Raw genomic sequence first — 20,011 nt, 5'->3', positions numbered from 1 at the left:
GTAAAAACAAAAATAAGGGAGAGAAGAACGATGAAACCACAGAAAAATGTCTCAAGGGTCAAAATGCATACGTGTCCATAAGCTGAGGAATTTCAAGCAAATCAAGTAGTGTACTATGATTTGCTAGAAGAGTACGGTTTAACCTTCGCTTCTCTAATATTTGCTGAGCTGAGTCCATAAACTCACTGCATCCACTAGTAAGCTTTGGCACTTCTGATATCTGCAAGGTAAGAGATGTACTGCATTAACTAATGGTATCTGGAAAACCATGGAAGGCCTAATAAATATGTTATGTGAGAAAATAAAACAACCATTTCTGTGAAGCCCCCAGCTCATCCACAGCAAGCAAAATAACAAAAGAAAGAAAGCACAGAAATCTTCCAAGCACTCAGAAGAAAAACTTTTCTCATTCTCAAGAAGGAACATACCATATTCACAAAGGAAAACCTTCCAATTTTTTCTTCTTTTTAATAAAAAAGATGAGACTCAATGGATAATAGAGTAGGTTGGTACAGCAAGCCTGGTAACTGAGCTCCTCCATATGTTGAATTTAGTGAAACATCCACACTGAAAAATTTTAGGCCTAAATGCAAAATGAAAGATATAATGACAAACAGCAGGTGCCAAAACAATCTTTACCTGCATCTTGAAGTGCTCATCAAAGGAGCTGTATATGCTTAATTCATCAGAATATGAAACACAATAGATTCTACATTTGTGTTGGCAGGAGGTCTGCTAGTTATTCAGAGATCAGTCAAGTTCCAGTTAATAAGGAAAAAGACAATGCACCAGAAGCAACTTAAAAATACCAGCAGACAGCTACTTTCCCAATAAACTGCCTCAAGAGAGTTAGCATAAAAGAAGAAAAACGTAGGAACATGAAATCCCAGGACAAACTTGTAAAAAAATGAAATATGCAATCAAAAGCACTACGAATGTTAACATGTTTTATCTCTGACACAAATTTTAATACCGCAGCACTTATATATAAACTTGAAAATGTCTACATTTTTCCACAACAAGTGTTTGCAAATCATTAGAGAACAGATAATTGACTATACAGATGCATACAGATACGAATCACGATATATGCGCTAAATTCAAGTTAGGGCATTTTTTCCTAATCTCATGCTGGACCCACCAGCAATGTATATATATAGCCCTGAGGGTTAGCTCAAGTGGTCAAGTTCCCGTCACTAAAAGCACCTCGCTAATGGGAGGTCACAGGGTCAATTCTCTTCGACGCCCTCAGGGTTAGGCTCTGCTAATAAGCTGGCGGGATGTGATCCCTTCAGGTGGATCTGCCCAGAAATTTCCTCAGAAAAATAAAATAAAAAATAAAAGACAATATATATATATATATATATATATTTGCCCAGATTCTGAAACTTTTCCATGGGTTTCTTTAAGTTTACAGGGATTTTGAATTACAAAATGTCAAGGATGAGAAACACGGTAGGGAAGGAAGTTTTGAATAACATAGCCAGAAACAAATATTTCCTGGTCATTGATTTTAAAGATATTTCTACCAGAGTAGATTCCTGCAAGTGTTCACCCAGGTAATGGTAATGGATAATTTGTATATAGATTTATGACATATGTCTGTCCTGCTCAAGAATAAGTTGTCCATCCCTCGCTGAAGCGTATTGGTGTCCTTTAAACTTATCAGGCTCCTTCCAGTCACAGTCCAGGCCATTCAGTTGGGTGTGACTCTGCTGATGAGCTTTTTTAAAGGAACGTCCCTTAATGCATAAAAAAAGCTCACAAAGAATATACAAATTTCCCATGTTCATTGTCTGATTTGATTTTAATGAGTGCAACTCAAGAAATCAAAACATCATCTTTAATTCATTAATTATAGAATAAAAACTGCTCAAATTTGGATTTACATAAAACCCAAGTAATCGTAACAAATAAAACCCTGAAGACCTACTGACCAAAACTTGTCTGCTGCGAAAATGTAAAGTGTGAGATTGCTATATGGACTGCTCTTTGCCCAATATTAGACAATCTTACATGGAAAGAGTCACCTCCATGCTCATGCAAGGATATTATCACTTGATCACAAGGATCACAGGGTCACGAGCTGTTTTGCTAAAAGACTAAAGTTTTAATGCCCAACCCAGGAAAGCTCATTTTTCAACAGTTTAGAGGAGTTAAGTGACCTTTGACTTCTTATCCTGGAAACCCTACGTTTTAAGAGATGAATAAAATCATTGGGATAACATGCTCAAAGCAGCAAATAATGACACTCCCTCTTTGAGAGAAACGTGTTCTCCACCAAACCAAACTTGTCTTTCGGCGTTTTGAACTTCCCAGTTGTTAGGGACTTTGTCAAAATATCAAACACCTATGGATATATGTAGGAAAATACTCAAGACCACTGCTCTTTTCTGCACTTTATCCCTCACAAAATGTTACCGGATCTCCATGCCTTTGGATCGTAGATTAAAAAATCATCAAAAAACTGGCAACATTGTATTTTTCACAATGTCAAACCTCAAACGAGAAATAGGCCTGAAAGCATCATGGGATTTGGAAAACATTGGCAAATCACGATTGTTTTGAGAAATGTAGCAAAAACTAGCAAACCAGAAAAAATCAGCAAAATTGGGAAAGAATTGACAGCCTGATTGACACTCTTAACGGTACTTTTTTTTGTTAACTCATTTGTCTTTGCCCGCTGCTGGGGACTGAGAGGGAATGTATTTACCAACATCAACAAACAATCTTCAAAGGGCCAAACCATTGATCTCACACCATCAATCTTTTTTAAACTGGTGCAGGGATCAAGGTCATTGCAAAAATATTTTTAGAAATGTACTCAATTGCTTTCCAAAACTCACTATGCTCACTTATATTGATTTTACCATCCGATATCATCTCTAAGTCATGGAATTGTTTCCTTGTCAATTGATAGACAGTTTTTGATGCCCCGGGAGGTGACAATCCCTTAGCACTGGATTTGGGGAGTTTGGAAAGGGTCGCGTTTGGATTAATCAAAAGAGTTTAGGTGTTAGAAAGGCAAAAAGATTTTCTTATCTAGATAATTACTTGTCATATATTTGAATTCTTATTAGCTTCTTTTAGGTCTTCTTTTATCTTCTTATCATCAAGCAACTATCAAAAGTTAAAACCAAATGCATGAACATCAAAACAACAAGTGACACAGTATGCAAGCTCTCAGCCACAGCAAAACCCCTCTTCTAGGGGAAAACGCAAAAAATCTCCTCTTCTTTTAGAACTAAATCAACTGAGACAACCAAGACCCTTGACCAAGACAAAGACCACCTCCAATCCACCAAGTCAACCTCCCAAGATAGTTTTGCCAAACTCCAAAAGTCAACTCAAGTCAAACTCCTTCAACACTGCATCAAACTCAAATTTCAGCTCTATTGCTTCAGAATTTTCAGCCCTACTGCAGACCTGCAACTTCGGCCCTCCTGCAACTTCGGAATTTCGCATGTGTGAGCTAGAAACAAGATAAAAATAGCCTTAGGTTCTTTGCTAGGGTTTCTTCCTCCTTTGCTAGGGCTGTAGAAATTTCTCATTTCCCACCCCGGTTTTCAGTTTCTCCTTATTTCTCCCATATATTTAAATGCCCTTTCCCATAACCATACATTTAACAAGCTGGAAAAAATAAATTTGTTGAAAACACAAATTCTGGAAATTTTACAGAATGCTGGAAATTGCAGAAATAAAAATCAGCAATAATAAACAGCCATTAAAACACATTTAAACACTGAGATTTTTTGTCAATGTGAACCTGGAAAAACCCCCTACAAATCTTGGGGAAAACCAGTTTGAGAGCTCTTCTTTATTTCTGAAAATTGCCTTTTTTACAGTAAGAGAAATATTCAGCAAAAATCAGCAAGCAAACTTTTACAACTTATCTCAGCCTTGCTGAAACTCAGCCTTGCTGAAACTCCGCCTTGCTGAAACTCCGCCCTGCTGAAACTCTGCTGTACAGACTTGCTGAAACTCCGTTGTTGAAACTCCGCTCTGCTGAAACTCCGTTGTGCTGAAACTCCGCTGCTGAAACTCCGCTCTGCTGAAACTCCGCTGCTGAAACTCTGCAGCTCACTGTGCAGAAATCTCCCTTGCTCTCTTGCTTTCCTTCTCCCAATCTGCTCATGAAAGAATGAATGACCTTTTCCTCCTTTTCCTCCTTTAATCTAACCCCAAGTGACTTTTGGGTGATCCAAGTGACTTTTGGGTGATCCCTAAATCCAATGGCTGAAATAGATTGAGATCTAAGGCTGAGATTAAATGCTCATTTAAATCTCACTTTTTATTTTTTAATTCACCCCACTTTAATAAAAACCCACTTAGTCATTTATTTCCAAAGTCACTTTTCCTTTCTAATTTTTCATTGACTTTATAAAAGTCACTTTAAAATTAGACTTAGTAACTTTATCACTGAAAGTCACTTTTAAATTAGATTTAACTTTATAAAATTATAAAGTCACTTTAGGAGAAAAATTAAATTCTTTTGGACACTTTTCCCTAGGCCAAAGATCAAAGCCTAAGGGAACCACCTGTCCTCCGGTACCAAATTTCAACAAGGGCTTCTTTTTCCTTCTTCAAGCTTTTGTCACCTCTTTTCTTGCCTTCGCACTTCCTTCTCATTGCAGATCGAACTCTTGCTTGGATGGATGCTCAAACAGGTCGAATGCACTTCTATTTATGGTCTCTTCAACGTGGTCGAATTCCTTCAATGAGGCCAACTTATCTTCTCTTGGGGCATAAATGACAATTTTGACTAAATTATAAATTTTTTTCTTGATATACAAAGCCCAAGAAGGGTCTATTACATGATGACAAGGACTAAGACTCATGACACAAACCCTAGAAGCACTCAATGGGTGCTTTGACCTAGAAACAAAATAAAATAGAGCATGAAACCCATGCTTATAAAATAATTTTCCTTTTACAATAAATTTTCTTTTTCTTTCTTTTGAAAAATACATTACATCATGACTCAAATACAATTAAGAAGATCGACACTAGTTACATTTCTCAACACTCCCTCTTAACTAGAAAGGTATTCATAGTTGTTCAACCAGTACAAGGTTGACTTCAATTTGAAATGTTCCAAGAAGAGTACAACAGCATACGCAATGTTAGGGATACCACAACTGCCAAGGTATCCAACACATCAAAGATCCAAGTGTCAATGACACCTTTTCTAGGATCCATCAACTTAAGGATCCAAGTGTCATTTCCAAGACACTAATACAAGGATCTAAGACACTGTCAGGGACTAAGGTGTCATCAAGGCAACATGCCACTATAGGTACCATCAGGCTACAGCCCTGGTATCAATATAGATACCATCCAGGCCTCCATGCCCTGACACTAACCCTCAGGGATCCAGGTATCTCAACAAGGTCAACACAACAATGGAGCTCCACATGACCAAGATACCCTCCCACACTGAGATCCAAACATCATCAAGGCCAAAGAAAACAACATGAGATCTCAATACTAACATGGCCAAGATGTCCTCCCAAGTACCATCATACAGGCTATTTATGGTACTCATCTCTCCTTTTTCAACCAAATCAGAGATATCCATCAAACGTGCTTCAAACTTCTTTAGGGAGAGACCAACACATCATCTACTAGTTCATCATATTGTAGTCATACAACCCTAATCACTTCCAATATACAAGATCTTATTATCGATATGCTAGTACAATCTTTGGGATCCTCAATCATTCTGATGTTGGTTATGTCATCATAGTATTCAAACAAATCTCGACGGAAGCTTCCTCCCCCAACTTCTTCAACAGCACCTAACTCTACTTCAGCACTTCTCAAAACAACTGAGTCTCGACTTCATTGAACAAGGGTAACCATCAGCAATGCTTTAGTCATTCTCTGACCTAATTCTTTCTTTATTAATGTTCTTCAAGTTTCCCAGACCATGTCCTCTTTCTCAATTATGGAGGATATACTTTCCTTTATCCAAGCTCACTCTCAATTTAGGGAAATAGATTCATCATCAACAACTGTATGTGAAAATTCCAAAAATGGAATCATATTGCAGCAACTAGTATTATTTCTTCTAGCTGATAAATTAATTATTCAGATTATTGCTATGCCAACATCGAAATAAACACACCTTCACAAATAAATCTGCAAAAAATAAATAGCGTTGGAACTAAGAAATTACTAGCACACACACATAAATAACACTGTTATTTTTGGACAAAAGTCCTCGAGAAAACCCAATGCGAGAAAACCAATGTAGCAGATGAGGGTTTTATTTTATTATGCATCAATGAAATTTGAGTACAATCTAAGGAAGCCCAATTGGCAATCCAATCAGCAAGTATCTGACAAAAATAATTAGAGAGAAAATTCTCTCACCCCACAAGCAATCCCAGCACTAGCTTCTACAGAAATCTTGTCGTCCAAACCTCAACGTGAGCCCTTCTGCGTTGCCTTTGTGTTGTCTCTCACACGTGTGGCTAGACGCTACCTCTGAGCAAGTTGTCTAGCCTGTCTCTACTGCTGGAAGTGACTCTTCAGCCCTCTAGAAGACTTTCTCGACCTCTGTAAACTAAATTGACCTCCCCCTGAGCTGAATCGACCTGCTCTGTGTCAGCGTCTCCGTAGTCTCTGCACTGCTTTGAAGTGAAAACTTCTTGATAAACAGAAATATATGTATATAAATATCTTATTAATAAATGAATACTGAATTGATGATTACATTTTTAGAGAGAGGCCCGGTTATATACAACCTTAGGTGCCTCTTGGTGAAAGGGCATGATCTTTGGTCATGCCCTTTTGCCTAAATACTACAGCTAATCTAATTTTACATAACCCTAACTAATTTTTACATAACATTGCCTTCCTCTTGAAAGAATGATTTGTCCTCAAAGCATACGTAACGACAGATGTTGTTGACAAAATGATTCATTCTCCCAAGAAGCTTCTTCTTCGGGTAAGTCCTTCCACTTGATCAGATATTCCTTGATAGTACGATGTCGAAGCTTTCTTTCTCTAGTAGACAAAATACCTTCTGGTTCTAGAATGACTCTTCCCTCATCATCTAGGGATGGAAGCGTTGTTTGCGCTGATTGATTGTTGCCTAGTGCCCTTTTAAGGCAATATACGTGGAAGACGTTGTGAACACGACTTGTCTCTAGAAGGCTTAAACCATACGCAACTTGGCTAATCTTTTTGTTGGTCTAATAAGGTCCATAGAACTTTGGTGCCAATTTGTTTTTTCCTTGCTGTTTTAAGGATAATTGTTTGTATGGTTGGAGCTTGACAAACACCCATTCTCCGACTTCAAGCTCTCTTTCGGTTTTGTTATGGTCTCCTTGTTGCTTCATACAATTCCTTGCATTATTCAAGTTTTCTTTTAATATTTGGACGATTTTTTGGGTTTCTTCTAGTTGATCTTTAACAGCAGGTAGATTTGTCTGGACAATAGCTAGATCCTTCCATTTCGGGGGTTCATACCCATATAAAGCTTGAAATGGCGTCATTTTTGCTGATGTATGATAAGTGAAATTATACCACCACTCAGCGAGATGTAACCATTGAGCCCACTTATTTTGTTTTTATGTAGCGTAGCAACGTAGGTAGGCCTCCAAACATTTATTGACAACCTCTGTTTGGCCATCTGTTTGAGGGTGATAAGCGGAACTCATATTTAGGTAGGTTCCTATATGGCTGAACAATTCCTTCCAGAAATTACCCTTGAACTTGGCATCTCTATCACTCACAATGACTTTCGGAAAACCGTGTAACTTATATATATTTTTGCAAAATATTTCAGCGATTTCTTTTGCTGAGTATGATTTCTTTATTGCCATAAAGTGAGCATATTTGGTGAGTCTGTCGACTACTACGAAAATCTTGTCCTTGCCTTCAGATACTGGTAATCCTTCGATAAAGTCCATCGAGATTTCTTCCCATTTTTGATTCGGAATGTTTAAAGGGTGAAGTAATCCCGGTGTCGTCATATTTTCACTTTTATTCCTTTGACATGTGTCACATTCTGCTACATACTTCTGAATATCGTGATTCATTCCCTTCCAAAAGAAGGATCGGCGTGCATTGTAGTAAGTCTTAAAGAATCCTACATGTCCACCTGACGGTGAGTCATGTGATTCCTTGAGTATCTTAAATTTAAACTTGGAATTTGTATTTAGATAGATTCTTCCCTTGTATCATAGTATATCATTCTTCCACTCAAATTTTGAGTTGTTGGGAAGGTTATTGATTATTGTCGTTATTTCTGGATCCTTGGCATACTCACTTCGAATTTCATTAAGCCACTCAAGAACAACAACCGAAATTGCAAGTAGTGTTGGTTCTTCATCTTTCCTGGATAAGGAATCTGCTACTACATTATCTTTACCTCTTTTATGTAGTATTTCCAAGTCAAAAGCGGCAATTTTTTCAATCCATTTTTGTTGTTCTTCGGAAAGTGTTTTTTGTTGAAAGAGATGCTGGAGACTGTTGTGGTCTATTCGAATGGAAAACTTACTTCCCAAAAGATATTGCCCCCACTTAGCTAGTGCGTGCATGATAGCGAGCATGTCTTTGTTGTATGTGGATTTGAGGCGTTCTCTTTTGTTGAGCTTCCTACTTTCAAAAGCTATTGGATGTCCTTGTTGCATTAATACTGCACCTACATCGAATCCGGAAGCATCACACTCAATGATAAATGGTTTAAAAAAATCTGGTGTTGCTAATACGGGAGCATTAGACAAAATTTCCTTTAATTTTTCAAAACACCTTCCTGCTTCCTCATCCCATAGAAACTAATTCTTCTTTAAAAGATTTGTCAGAGGTGCAGTTATATGTGCATAGCTTTTAATAAATCTTCGGTAATATCCAGTCAAACCTAAGAACCCTCTTAGCTTGGATATATTGACAGGTTTGGTCCATTCTTTTATAGCTTTGATTTTATTAGAGTCCGCCTTTATGCCTTCATGGGATATAGTGTGTCCAGACTCCAAGGTATTCTACTTCTTCCTTTTCGAAGGTGCATTTGGATTTTTTTGCATAAAATTGGTGTTCTTTAAGTAGTGTAAGAACTTTGTCCAAATGTTGCAAGTGCTCCTTCCAAGCTTTACTGTAAATTAGAATATCATCAAAGAATACTAATACAAACTTCCTAATATGTGGACGAAATAATTTGTTCATGGTTGCTTGAAACGTTGTTGGTGCATTGGTTAATCCAAACAGCATTACTTTAAATTCATAGTGACCTTCGTGTGTTCGGAATACCGTTTTTGGTATGTCCTCTAATCTGATTCTAATTTGATAGTAGCCTGATCTTAAGTCCAATTTTGAGAAATACTTTGCGCCATGTAGCTCATCCAACATTTCATCGATAAAGGGGATTGGGAACTTGTTTTTAATTGTTATTTTGTTTAATCCTCTATAATCAATGCATAGCCTGAATGAACCATCTTTCTTCCTTACCAATACCACTGGAGCAGCGTAAGGACTTTTACTTTTCGAGATGATCCCACACTTTAAACGGTCTTGGATTAATCTCTCAATTTTCGTTTTTTGGTTATGTGGATATCGGTATGGCTTGATGTTGACAGGGTCTGATCCTGCCTTGACTTCTATTGTATGCTCAATTTCCCTATTAGGCAGCATCTTCATAGGTAGGTCTTGAAATACTTTTTCATGCTTCTGAATTAGATCTTGTATCTCTGGTGACTCTTCACTGGTCATATTTGCAGATAACATTTCTAATTGGTGACATTTTACTACATAAGCAGGTGCTCCTTTTCGAATCATCTAAGATGATGATATAATTTGATTCTCGGGTGCTTCGAATCCATGTAATTTGTACTTCTGACCACCCCATCTGAATTTTATAAATTGTACTTGGTGGTTGGCGGCATAAGTACCTAAAGTTCGTAGCCATTGGATACCTAAGACTACATCTACTCCTCCTAATGGTACCGTGAAGAACGAAGACTCTAAACTAAAGTCTTGAATCTGCAATTTAACCTTATGGCATTTCCCCACCTTTACAATCTTCTTACCGTCAGCTACCATCACTTTCATGTTTGGTAAGGGAAATGAAAAGATATTGAGTCTCTTTTCCACGGTTGCATCTAAAAAATTGTGTGTGCTCCCAAAGTCGATGAGAACCACTACGTTGTTCTTCTTTATGTGTCCTTTTAACTTTAAACTTTGAGGTTGTGATATACCTGTCATAGCTGATAATGACACTTGTGGAATACTTTCGTCATCTAATTCTGGTGAGAATTCTGGGGCATCTTCTGTTTCTTCTATGTCAGAATCTTCACTGTTTGATTCATTGGTTGCTTCACAATTATATAGGTTCTTTGGTTCTTTCCTTTAGCACATCTATGTTTGGGGTACCACTTCTCACCACAGCATTTGCATTTACCCTCTTTTATCCTTTGCGTTTCCACATTAGGTTTTTCATCTTCACGACGATGTGGTGGAACATATCTTGTATTGTTTGCGTCCACATACTGGGGTATTTTTCGTCTTGAATATGTTTTTTCGGATTTTGACCAAAATATTTGTTCGAATTTCTTTTCCGTTGTTTTTGCTTTTCGTCTTGTTACTTCTATTGATATAATGTCATGCATCTCAAGTTCTACTTGTAAATGGGTTTTGAGTCTCGAGACGTATGATTGAATTAAACGAGATTCTGATAACCCAAGTACTTGTGTTACTAAGGTCTCCCATTCTTGAGTGTATTCGTCCACACTTCCTTTTTGTCGTAATTTGATGAGTTTTGAAAAGAACTCTTCTTCCTTTACACCTTGGAATCTTTTAAAGAATGCATCCTTAAATTTTCTCCAGCTAATGACGTGTGTTGTCTTTTTCCACCACATATACCAATTATATGCTTCCCCTTCCATTTTCATGTATGCGTGCCTGAGCCTTTCATTATCATCATTGATGTCATATATCTCAAAGTATTCTTTTGCTTTATTTATCCATGCAACATGGTTTTTTTCGTTTCCGTCGAATTTAGGCATCTCGACTTTTGCCCTTCACTGGTATGTCGCTAATGGTTGAGCGAAAAAGGGGTGTTGATTGGTAAAGGTATCCCAGAGTTGCTTGTTTGTAAGAGTCGCATTACTCACTTCTTGGTCGGGTGTCGCTGATTTTTTTGGGGATTCAGCTTTTTCATGAGAGGCTATTGACTTTGTTGAATCTGATGAGTTGTGCTCTTGATTCTCTTCATTTTCTTGTAGTAGTTGTGCGGGTGTACAATTCATCTTTTTACACAGAAGTTTCAGCAATGTTAAGGACTCTAAGATCTACTTCTATTTGGACACGGTTATTTTCCATCTTTATTTCTATTTGATCTGTCGTATCTTGAAGTTTTTTGATATTGTCAGCCTGCCCTTTAAGCTTGATCTTGAAATCATCTAATCTTTTATTGACCTTGTCATGGTTGTTATGTATCTTATGCTCTGCGTCCACCAATTTTTTTTGGAAATCCGCCATTGTCATTATCGACATTGAGCGGGTTTGTCGGGGCGTGTATTTATCTACCAGCTTAATTTTTTTTTAATTAATTAGATTAACATTATATATATAACTTATAATTAAATTAAATTATGTATTATATTTAACATATATATGTAATTATATTATATATTATATATAAATAAACGTTATATATATTTGACATTATAAATATTATATAAATATATATTTACCGCGGACAGTCACGTCTGTTGGTGGGTCACCTCCTGCTAACCGTTCAAAAGAAAAACCCTCAAGCGGATATCATCGCAACGCTTATTCCAATTAACCACAGATCCACCACAGGGGATGGTCCACGATGCAGGTTTTCGGCGATGGTTCAGCATATCAACCGCAACTCACCACAGGATTAGTCCGTGGAGTTTATGCTACGGCTCGGCATAGCCACGTCCTGACAACCAGCCACTGGCCAGAACATGCACAGCCATGACAACGTAACTGTTGTTTAGCCGCAGAGCACCCTAACAACACCTCCAGGCAGTACAAGGATAGTCCACGCGCACCGCTTTTTTTCTGAAAGCCCGTAGGGCCTGATGGCCAGCAAAACTTGTGGGTGTCACCAGTTCGTGTTGGCTCCGATATCAGATGAAGTGAAAACTTCTTGATAAACAGAAATATATGTATATATATATATCTTATTAATAAATGAATACTGAATTGATGATTACATTTTTAGAGAGAGGCTCGGTTATATACAACCTTAGGTGCCTCTTAGTAAGAGGGCATGATCTTTGGTCATGCCCTTTTGCCTAAATACTACAGCTAATCTAATTTTACATAACCCTAACTAATTTTTACATAACATGCTTCTACGTGGATCACTTTTGTCCCTTGTTGCTGCCTCTCCGGACTCATTGTCCTTGCCCCTCACTCACTGCTTCGATCTCTAGCTCCTTGACAGCTGACTACTGCTACTCTAGAAATCAATCTGCCAAGGAAATCGAATTTCTGGTGTTCTCAAGTGCATTCTCCATCACCACATCAATCTCCTCTTATAATCCATTGTTGGAGCACCAACGAGTAAGATTAAAACTTAATCAATGGCTGGATCATTTCTGGATCAATCTATGTGAGTTTCTAGATCATTCTCACCTTATCTCAATTAATATTGTTTAATTAACCCTATTCCCTAAGTTTAGACTTAGGAAATATTTTTAAAACGGTTAATAATCTAATTGAGACACTTCTAGGTGGAATTTCTAGAAGCGATTTCTGGGTTTTGAATATCTCATGTATTCTAGCCTCTCCACCAAATTTTATGGCTAGAACACATCCGATGCTACAGAAACTAACACTCCCTCTTAGCGAGGACTGTGTTCTCTCTTCTAGTGTTGCACATACTGCCACAACACCCTGTCTCTATATCACATCCTGTCACGTTGCTGATGTCTGGTTGTTGCTGCCCACCAACTACTGCACAACTTTGATGTTGCATCTGTGTTGCTGCTGACACTGCCATACTGTTGCCAACCGTGCATCTGCACTGCAACTCTGTTGTTTTTGCTACTACAACATCTGCAACTGTAAAACATCCAAAATACTAAATCATCTATGATTAGTATGATGCATATGTGTCCCGAGTCTCTGACTACTACTAGCATCTGCATTGTTGTCAACTCTGCACTCCGCTCCCCAACATCTGATTGCTACTAGTCTCTGCAATTGCCACTCTGGTTTCTGGCTGCATCAACTGCCATTGATCCATCCTACTATTGATCACCTTGGGCCCTCGTAGCCAGGAATGATCCATGAGGTGGACTCCTCAAGGACCCTGCACAATTTGTAGCTCTTTGGGGCTACAACTCCAAGTCACCCCAACTCACTCCTGGAGGTATATGGGCAATCATAGCGAAGTCTTCCACAAACCTGGAGGACAACCTATCCATCTCAGCATGTGTTGTTGCCTGGCCCTGCTTCTCCTCCTTGTCCTTCTTTCTGAGAGGACACCGGGTACTTGATCCAGGTGGATATTGGTGGCCACCTGCCAAGTCCACCTGGACCCCCACCATTGTCTTTCTCAGCATTTTCAGTTTCCTTAATTGTAGCACAACTTACTATTTTAGCAGTTGTTTGGGTCCTGAACTTCTAGAGCCGTTTTGAGGCCCTAAACGACGTTTTTTGGGGAATCCGGGGGCAACATGTTCCATGAAATGGACCATGTTGCCCGTTCCAACAATGATAGTGCTCGAATAGATCTTTCTAATGAGCTATTGTACGCGTCAGACGAAGATCATATGTCAAATTTACGACCCCGGGAAGTTGATGTACCAATTTACCCCCAAACGGGGCCCACAGTTTGGCGTTTCATCTCCTAGGGTTAGGTTTTGGAATGTTAAGGGTTTTCCATTGTTTCTCAACAATAAATAGGCCTTCGAGCCTCATTGTACCACAGTTCAGAGGCATGTAGCCATCACATCTCTTCTCAGAGATAAGCTACCATCGCCCTAGCTGGTTTATTTCCATTTCTGTTTGTAAGCATATTTCAGTATTTTCCATTAATGAAATGAAGTATTATTTCCGCTGCATCTTTGTGTATATGGTTATCTCTGTAATTTGTTGCGTTCCTGTTTAAATCCGGATCAGTGGTATCAGAGCGGTCTGCTTTTTCTCTGTTTTTCTTTGCATGTCCCCAACAAGGTCGGGATATAAGGAGTTAGGGCTTGAACTGGTTGAACCTTTGCAAGACCAGCCTCGCAAATCCCGACGGCCTCCCATGGCGGACGAGAAGAAAGACGAGGGGGCAGGAGATCCCATCAAAATCTTGCTCGAAGAAGCCCTCGAGCGACAACGGAACGCGATGATGGACAGCTTTGCCCAGATCCTTCAGCGGCTACCCAGAAGCAACACATCGGCTTCCAGCAGCTACTCTGGAAACGCCACACCCTTTAAGGTACAAGTTAATTTTGAAATCCCCATATTCGAGGGTCAGATAGACGCAGATGTCGTAGATAAATGGTTAAATCTGCTAGAGGGTTATTTTTCTGTTCATGAATTTTCGAGTTGGGAAAAGATTGTTTTTGCTCTTCTCAAAGCAGCCCCCCACGTCAAGGACTGGTGGGAAACCTACTGCGAGCAGAAGGATGAAAGTACTGGCTCACTATTTTCAGTCGCACCCACCTGGGATTCGTTCCGGGATGCCATCAAGGAGCAGTACTACCCTGTCGGAAGCTATGAGGATGAATACATAAAGTGGACCACGCTACGACAGGGAAGGGACCAAGACGTGCCGGAGTTCACCAATCTTTTCCATACCCTTCGCACAAAGTTGGGTATCAAGGATTCGGAGCAACATTTGATACTCAAATACTGTGGCTGCCTGCACAAGTACATCCAGGAAGAAATACAATTCCTAAACATCCCCTCGCTCGGCGCAGCATACCGATATGCCGTCAAGGTCGAGCAGAAGTTTAAACAAAAGAAGCGAGACTTTGGATCTGCGAATCCAAAGCAGGGGAAAGGTGCCCCTAAACCACAGAACAAAGGACAAAGCCAAGGCGGGACATCCCAAGACAACCAGCCGAAGCTGCAAGCAAAGAACAGCGCCGCGAAGCCGAGAAAGGACACTGGAAAATGGTGCGAGTTCCATAAGAGCTCCACTCACAACACAAGTGAGTGTCGGGCCAAGCAGTCACTGGTGGCTGAGCTAAAGGTTTCAGAATCAGATGCATGTTCCGACTCTGAGTCAGAACCCGACAAGGGGTATGAAAAAGGGAAGCAGATCATTGATGCGGATCCCAGCGCCACTGTTGCTACCGCAAAGATCCAGAAAAATGAACCCGAAGATCCAGAGGAGGAGGAGCGTCTCTTCCACTCCCAGATGTGGGTAAAGGGCTCCCCGATACAGTTCATTGTTGATAGCGGGAGTCAAAAGAACCTCATTTCGGCAGAGGTCGTGAAGCGGTTGGGCTTACCGACCACAGCACATCCACAACCATACACCATTGGGTGGCTTCACCAAGGACGAGATCTTCGCGTGAGCCAGCAGTGTCGCCTTCCATACAACATCAAGCCCTTCACGGATGAGGTATTGTGTGACATTGCTCCCCTTGAAGTTTGTGATGTATTACTAGGACAACCATACTTGTAGAAGCGACATGTTGTGTATGAATCAAGGCCCCGTGCTGTTATTATTACATTGGGAAATAAATTGTTCAGGATACCAGAGGTAGCACCACCTGCCGCCATCTCTTTGATTACTGCAAAACAATGCAGTAAGATCATTTCCAAAACCATGAAATTTGTTTTCCTGATGATACGCCCTCAAGGAAAGAAGAAGACAGTGGCCGCGGCCTCCAAACGGGGTCCCTCTCCACGACAACTACAGATGGACAAGGTTGTGGAGGAGTACGAGGACATCTTCACCTCCCCGGCAGGGGTTCCTTTGCACTGTCAAGTCAAGCACTCCATCGATCTGACCCCAGGTGCGCCGCTACCCAATGGACCAATTTATCGGCGCTCCGTTCTGGAGAACAATGAAATCAAGAGGCAGATTCAGGAGCTCCTGCAGAAAGGTCACATCCGTCCGAGTTCATCGCCCTATGGGAGCCCGATCGTGTTGGTACAGAAGAAGGATGGGACGTGGAGACTCTGTATTGACTATCGGGCGCTGAACAAGATCACTGTCCGTAATAGGTACCCGATCCCGCGGATTGATGACCTCCTAGACCAACTAAAGGGGGCGAAATATTTCAGCAAGATCGATCTGAAGTCAGGATATCACCAGGTACCAATCGAACCCTCCGATGTGTGGAAGACTGCCTTCAAATCCAAGGAGGGCCTCTTTGAATGGTTGGTCATGCCTTTCGGATTGACGAATGCTCCTGCAACCTTTATGAGGCTAATGGATGACATCTTGCGGCCATTCACCAACTCCTTTGTAGTAGTATACTTGGATGACATTCTGATCTTCAGCCAGAGTTGGGAAGAGCACCTCCACCACATCCGACAGGTTCTCCAAACACTGCGGCAACACAAGCTATGTGCCAATTTGGAGAAATGCACTTTTGGCATGACCCAGGTTCAGTATCTGGGAAACATCATTGATGAACAGGGGGTGCATGTCGATCCAGCCAAGATCCAAGTCATTCGGGACTGGCCCTCTCCAACCACTCTAACAGAGCTCCGCAGCTTTCTAGGTCTTGCCAACTTCTACCGCAGGTTTGTGTTGGGGTTTTTTCATATTTCTTGGCCCTTGAGTCAAGTCACCAAGGGCGGGGCGAAAGCAAAATTCTTTTGGTCTGAATCTCAACAGAAGGCATTCAGGGAGTTGAAGGATCGCCTCTGCACGGCACCAGTGCTCGCGTTACTAGATTTACAACAACCATTTGAGGTCGAGACAGATGCCTCTGACTATGCTATTGGGGCAGTCCTTACTCAACATGGACATCCAGTGGCATATCACAGTGAAACACTTTCAGACACAGTCCGGAAGTACCCCACTTATGATAAAGAGATGTATTCCATTGTACAGGCCTGCCGACAATGGAAGCATTACATTTTGGGGAAGGAAACGGTCATCCACACAGACCACCGACCTTTGCAGTTCATACAGACCCAAGGGAAATTGCAGAATGATCGCCATCAGAAGTGGTCTACATACCTGCAACAGTTTCACTTGAATATCAAGTATAAAAAGGGCAGCACCAATAATGTTGCAGATTGCCTTAGTCGGCCACCAATCATGGCGCTAAACACCGTGCTCAACTCTTGTGGGCACGAGACTTCTGATTGGCCACTTCTCTACAAAAGCGACCCAGAATTCGGCCACACATACCAGACACTCTTGGAGGGTCGGCATGTTGCAGATTTTCACCTCCAGGACGCCCTATTATGCCACATCGGTCACCTTTGTGTTCCTTCAAGCGAGCGTGCCAAGATGATTTGGGAAGCACACTACAGTCGGGCTGCTGGGCATTTCGGCGTCGAGAAAACAGTGGCAGTACTGCAAAATTATTTTTATTGGCCGAATCTTCGACAGGATGTTGGGAAGTACATCCGATCATGTACCGCCTGTGCCATTGCCAAACCGACCATTAAGAAGCACGGCCTCTATACCCCGTTGCCTACCCCTATTCGACCTTGGGAATCCATCTCCATGGATTACATGTCAGGCCTTCCTTCCACTAAGCATGGAAATGACTGTGTTTTTGTGGTCGTCGACAGGTTCTCGAAGATGGCCATTATGATGGCCTGCAAGAAGAATATCACAGCAGAAGCCACTGCTAAACTCTTCTTTGAACGAGTGTTGGTGCACTTTGGGATCCCATAGTCTATCATCTCAGATCGGGACAGTCGGTTTCTCAGCACATTTTGGTCCAGTCTCTGGTCAATGCTGGACACCAAACTCACGAAGTCCACAGCCTTTCATCCTCAAACTGATGGCCAGACAGAGGTTGTCAACAGGATGATTGTGCACATTCTGCGCATGTATAACTCAAAGCATCCACGCACATGGGACGAGAGCCTCCCCTATGTTCAGCACAGCTACAACCGAGCTCTTCACAGCTCCACTGGCCATAGCCCTTTTCAGGTGGGTTTGGGATTCCAGCCACTATGCCCCATTGATGTGGCCATGCCCCTTGCAGCTACTCACATGAATTCAGCTCATGTCCAGTCCGAAACAGATAAGGCCACCAGCTTCATTGAGCGCATCCAACATATTCGCCAGCAGGTCCATGACATTCTTGAGAAATCAAATGCCAAGTACAAGCAGCGACATGATCAACACCGGGTGCCACACAAGTTTCAGGTGGGCGACAAAGTCTGGTTGCATTTGCAAAAGGAACGCCTTACTGGAGCCTATCGGAAATTGAGACCACTCCGATATGGTCCTTACACCATTACTAAGGCTATGGGAGACAGTGCATTTGAGCTCAGCATTCCCCCATTCCTTGGCCTGCACCCAGTGTTCAATGTGGATCGCCTTTGGCCATACTTTCCACCATTGCTAGACACATCCGACATTGCAGAACAGCTCAAACCCACAGAATTAAATCCAGATTGCATGGAACAAGCTACAACTGATCGGATCATGGACACACAGATCAAGAACACTCGCCAACAGAATATCCAACTGTATCGAGTTGTCAAAGCAGGCCAACTCCTTCAGCAGGGCAAGTGGCTCACCAGGGAACAAGTTCAGCAGAAGTTTCCTCATCTCATGGAGGAGCTCAACGCAATGGGGACCATTGCTTCCTAAGGGGGGAGGAATGATCCAGGTGGATATTGGTGGCCACCTGCCAAGTCCACCTGGACCCCCACCATTGTCTTTCTCAGCATTTTCAGTTTCCTTAATTGTAGCACAACTTACTATTTTTAGCAGTTGTTTGGGTCCTGAACTTCCGGAGCCGTTTTGAGGCCCTAAACGACGTTTTTTGGGGAATCCGAGGGCTATTGTACGCGTCAAACGGAGATCATATGCCAAAGTTACGACCCCGGGAAGTTGATGTACCAATTTACCCCCAAACAGGGTCCACAGTTTGGCGTTTCATCTCCTAGGGTTAGGTTTTGGAATGTTAAGGGTTTTCCATTGTTTCTCAACAATAAATAGGCCTTCGAGCCTCATTGTACCACAGTTCAGAGGCATGTAGTCATCACATCTCTTCTCAGAGATAAGCTACCATCGCCCTAGCTGGTTTATTTCCATTTCTGGTTGTAAGCATATTTCAGTATTTTCCATTAATGAAATGAAGTATTATTTCCGCTGCATCTTTGTGTATATGGTTATCTCTGTAATTTGTTGTGTTCCTGTTTAAATCCAGATCAGTATTGTAGTGGCCAAACTCTCCACACCTGAAGCACTTGACCTTAGTTAGGTCCTTCTTCTTTCTCTACTCCCCCTACCCCTGACTGGGACCCTTAGATGCTAGGGCCACATTCTCCTCCTTCACCACTTTCAGTTTGTTGCTACTGTTGCCACTAATGGATCTCTTTACAAAGCTCGTCTCAACTCCTCTTGTTGCAAATCAACTCACATCCTGTCCCATCCTGGTAGCGTGTCTCTGCCCAATATACTTTGGACGAAGACCTGCCAATCCTCAGAGACATTGTTGAGAGCTAATCGCACTAGCTCTAAAGGTTGAGGCGTTGCCCCAACAGCTGACAGTTGGACCTCCTGAATCTTGGTTAGGAAGGGGTCTATGCCTTCCCCTTTCTGCATCCTAATGCATCTCAGCTTCTCCTCTAGGAACATCTTCCGCTGCTCTGAAGTACTCTGGTATAGCGTGGAGAGAGAATCCCACATCTCTTTAGTCGTTACCTTGGCCGCTAGGTGTGAGACTATATGGTCCCGAACTCCATCCAACATCAACAGCTTCGACCACGCCATCTCCTTCTGGTATTCCTTTAGCTGATCTGCATCTTGGGGAACTGCCACTACATTATCAATGTAGGCTTTCAAGCCATATTCATCTAGAAGTAAGGACATCCTAGCCTTCCAGATGATATAGTTGGAAGCTCCATCCAACCTATCCTGATCTTTAAGCCCTGT

At 41.4% G+C, this 20,011-nt stretch overlaps 1 protein-coding gene across 2 annotated transcripts in view; it reads right to left on the bottom strand.

Annotated features, from left to right (window-relative positions):
• Positions 1-20,011, bottom strand: part of LOC149250961 (conserved oligomeric Golgi complex component-related / COG complex component-like protein) — a 157,440-nt gene that overhangs the window by 23,203 nt on the left and 114,226 nt on the right. Inside the window, exon 3 of one of the 2 annotated variants that reach the window (XM_089459296.1) lies at positions 144-220. In XM_089459296.1, coding sequence (XP_089315422.1) covers positions 144-220 — 77 coding nt within the window. Of the gene's footprint in view, positions 1-71; positions 221-20,011 lie in introns of both variants that reach the window. The other variant, XM_089459295.1, reaches the window with a different exon arrangement.

The sequence above is a fragment of the Pinus tabuliformis genome, chromosome 7 (genome assembly GCF_031772625.1).
Source record: "Pinus tabuliformis cultivar Carrire ecotype Pingquan chromosome 7, CPIR1, whole genome shotgun sequence".
NCBI classification, from domain to species: Eukaryota; Viridiplantae; Streptophyta; class Pinopsida; order Pinales; family Pinaceae; genus Pinus; species Pinus tabuliformis.
The sequence above is the reverse complement of the archived record's forward strand: the minus strand, read 5'-3'. Positions and strand labels throughout refer to the sequence as shown.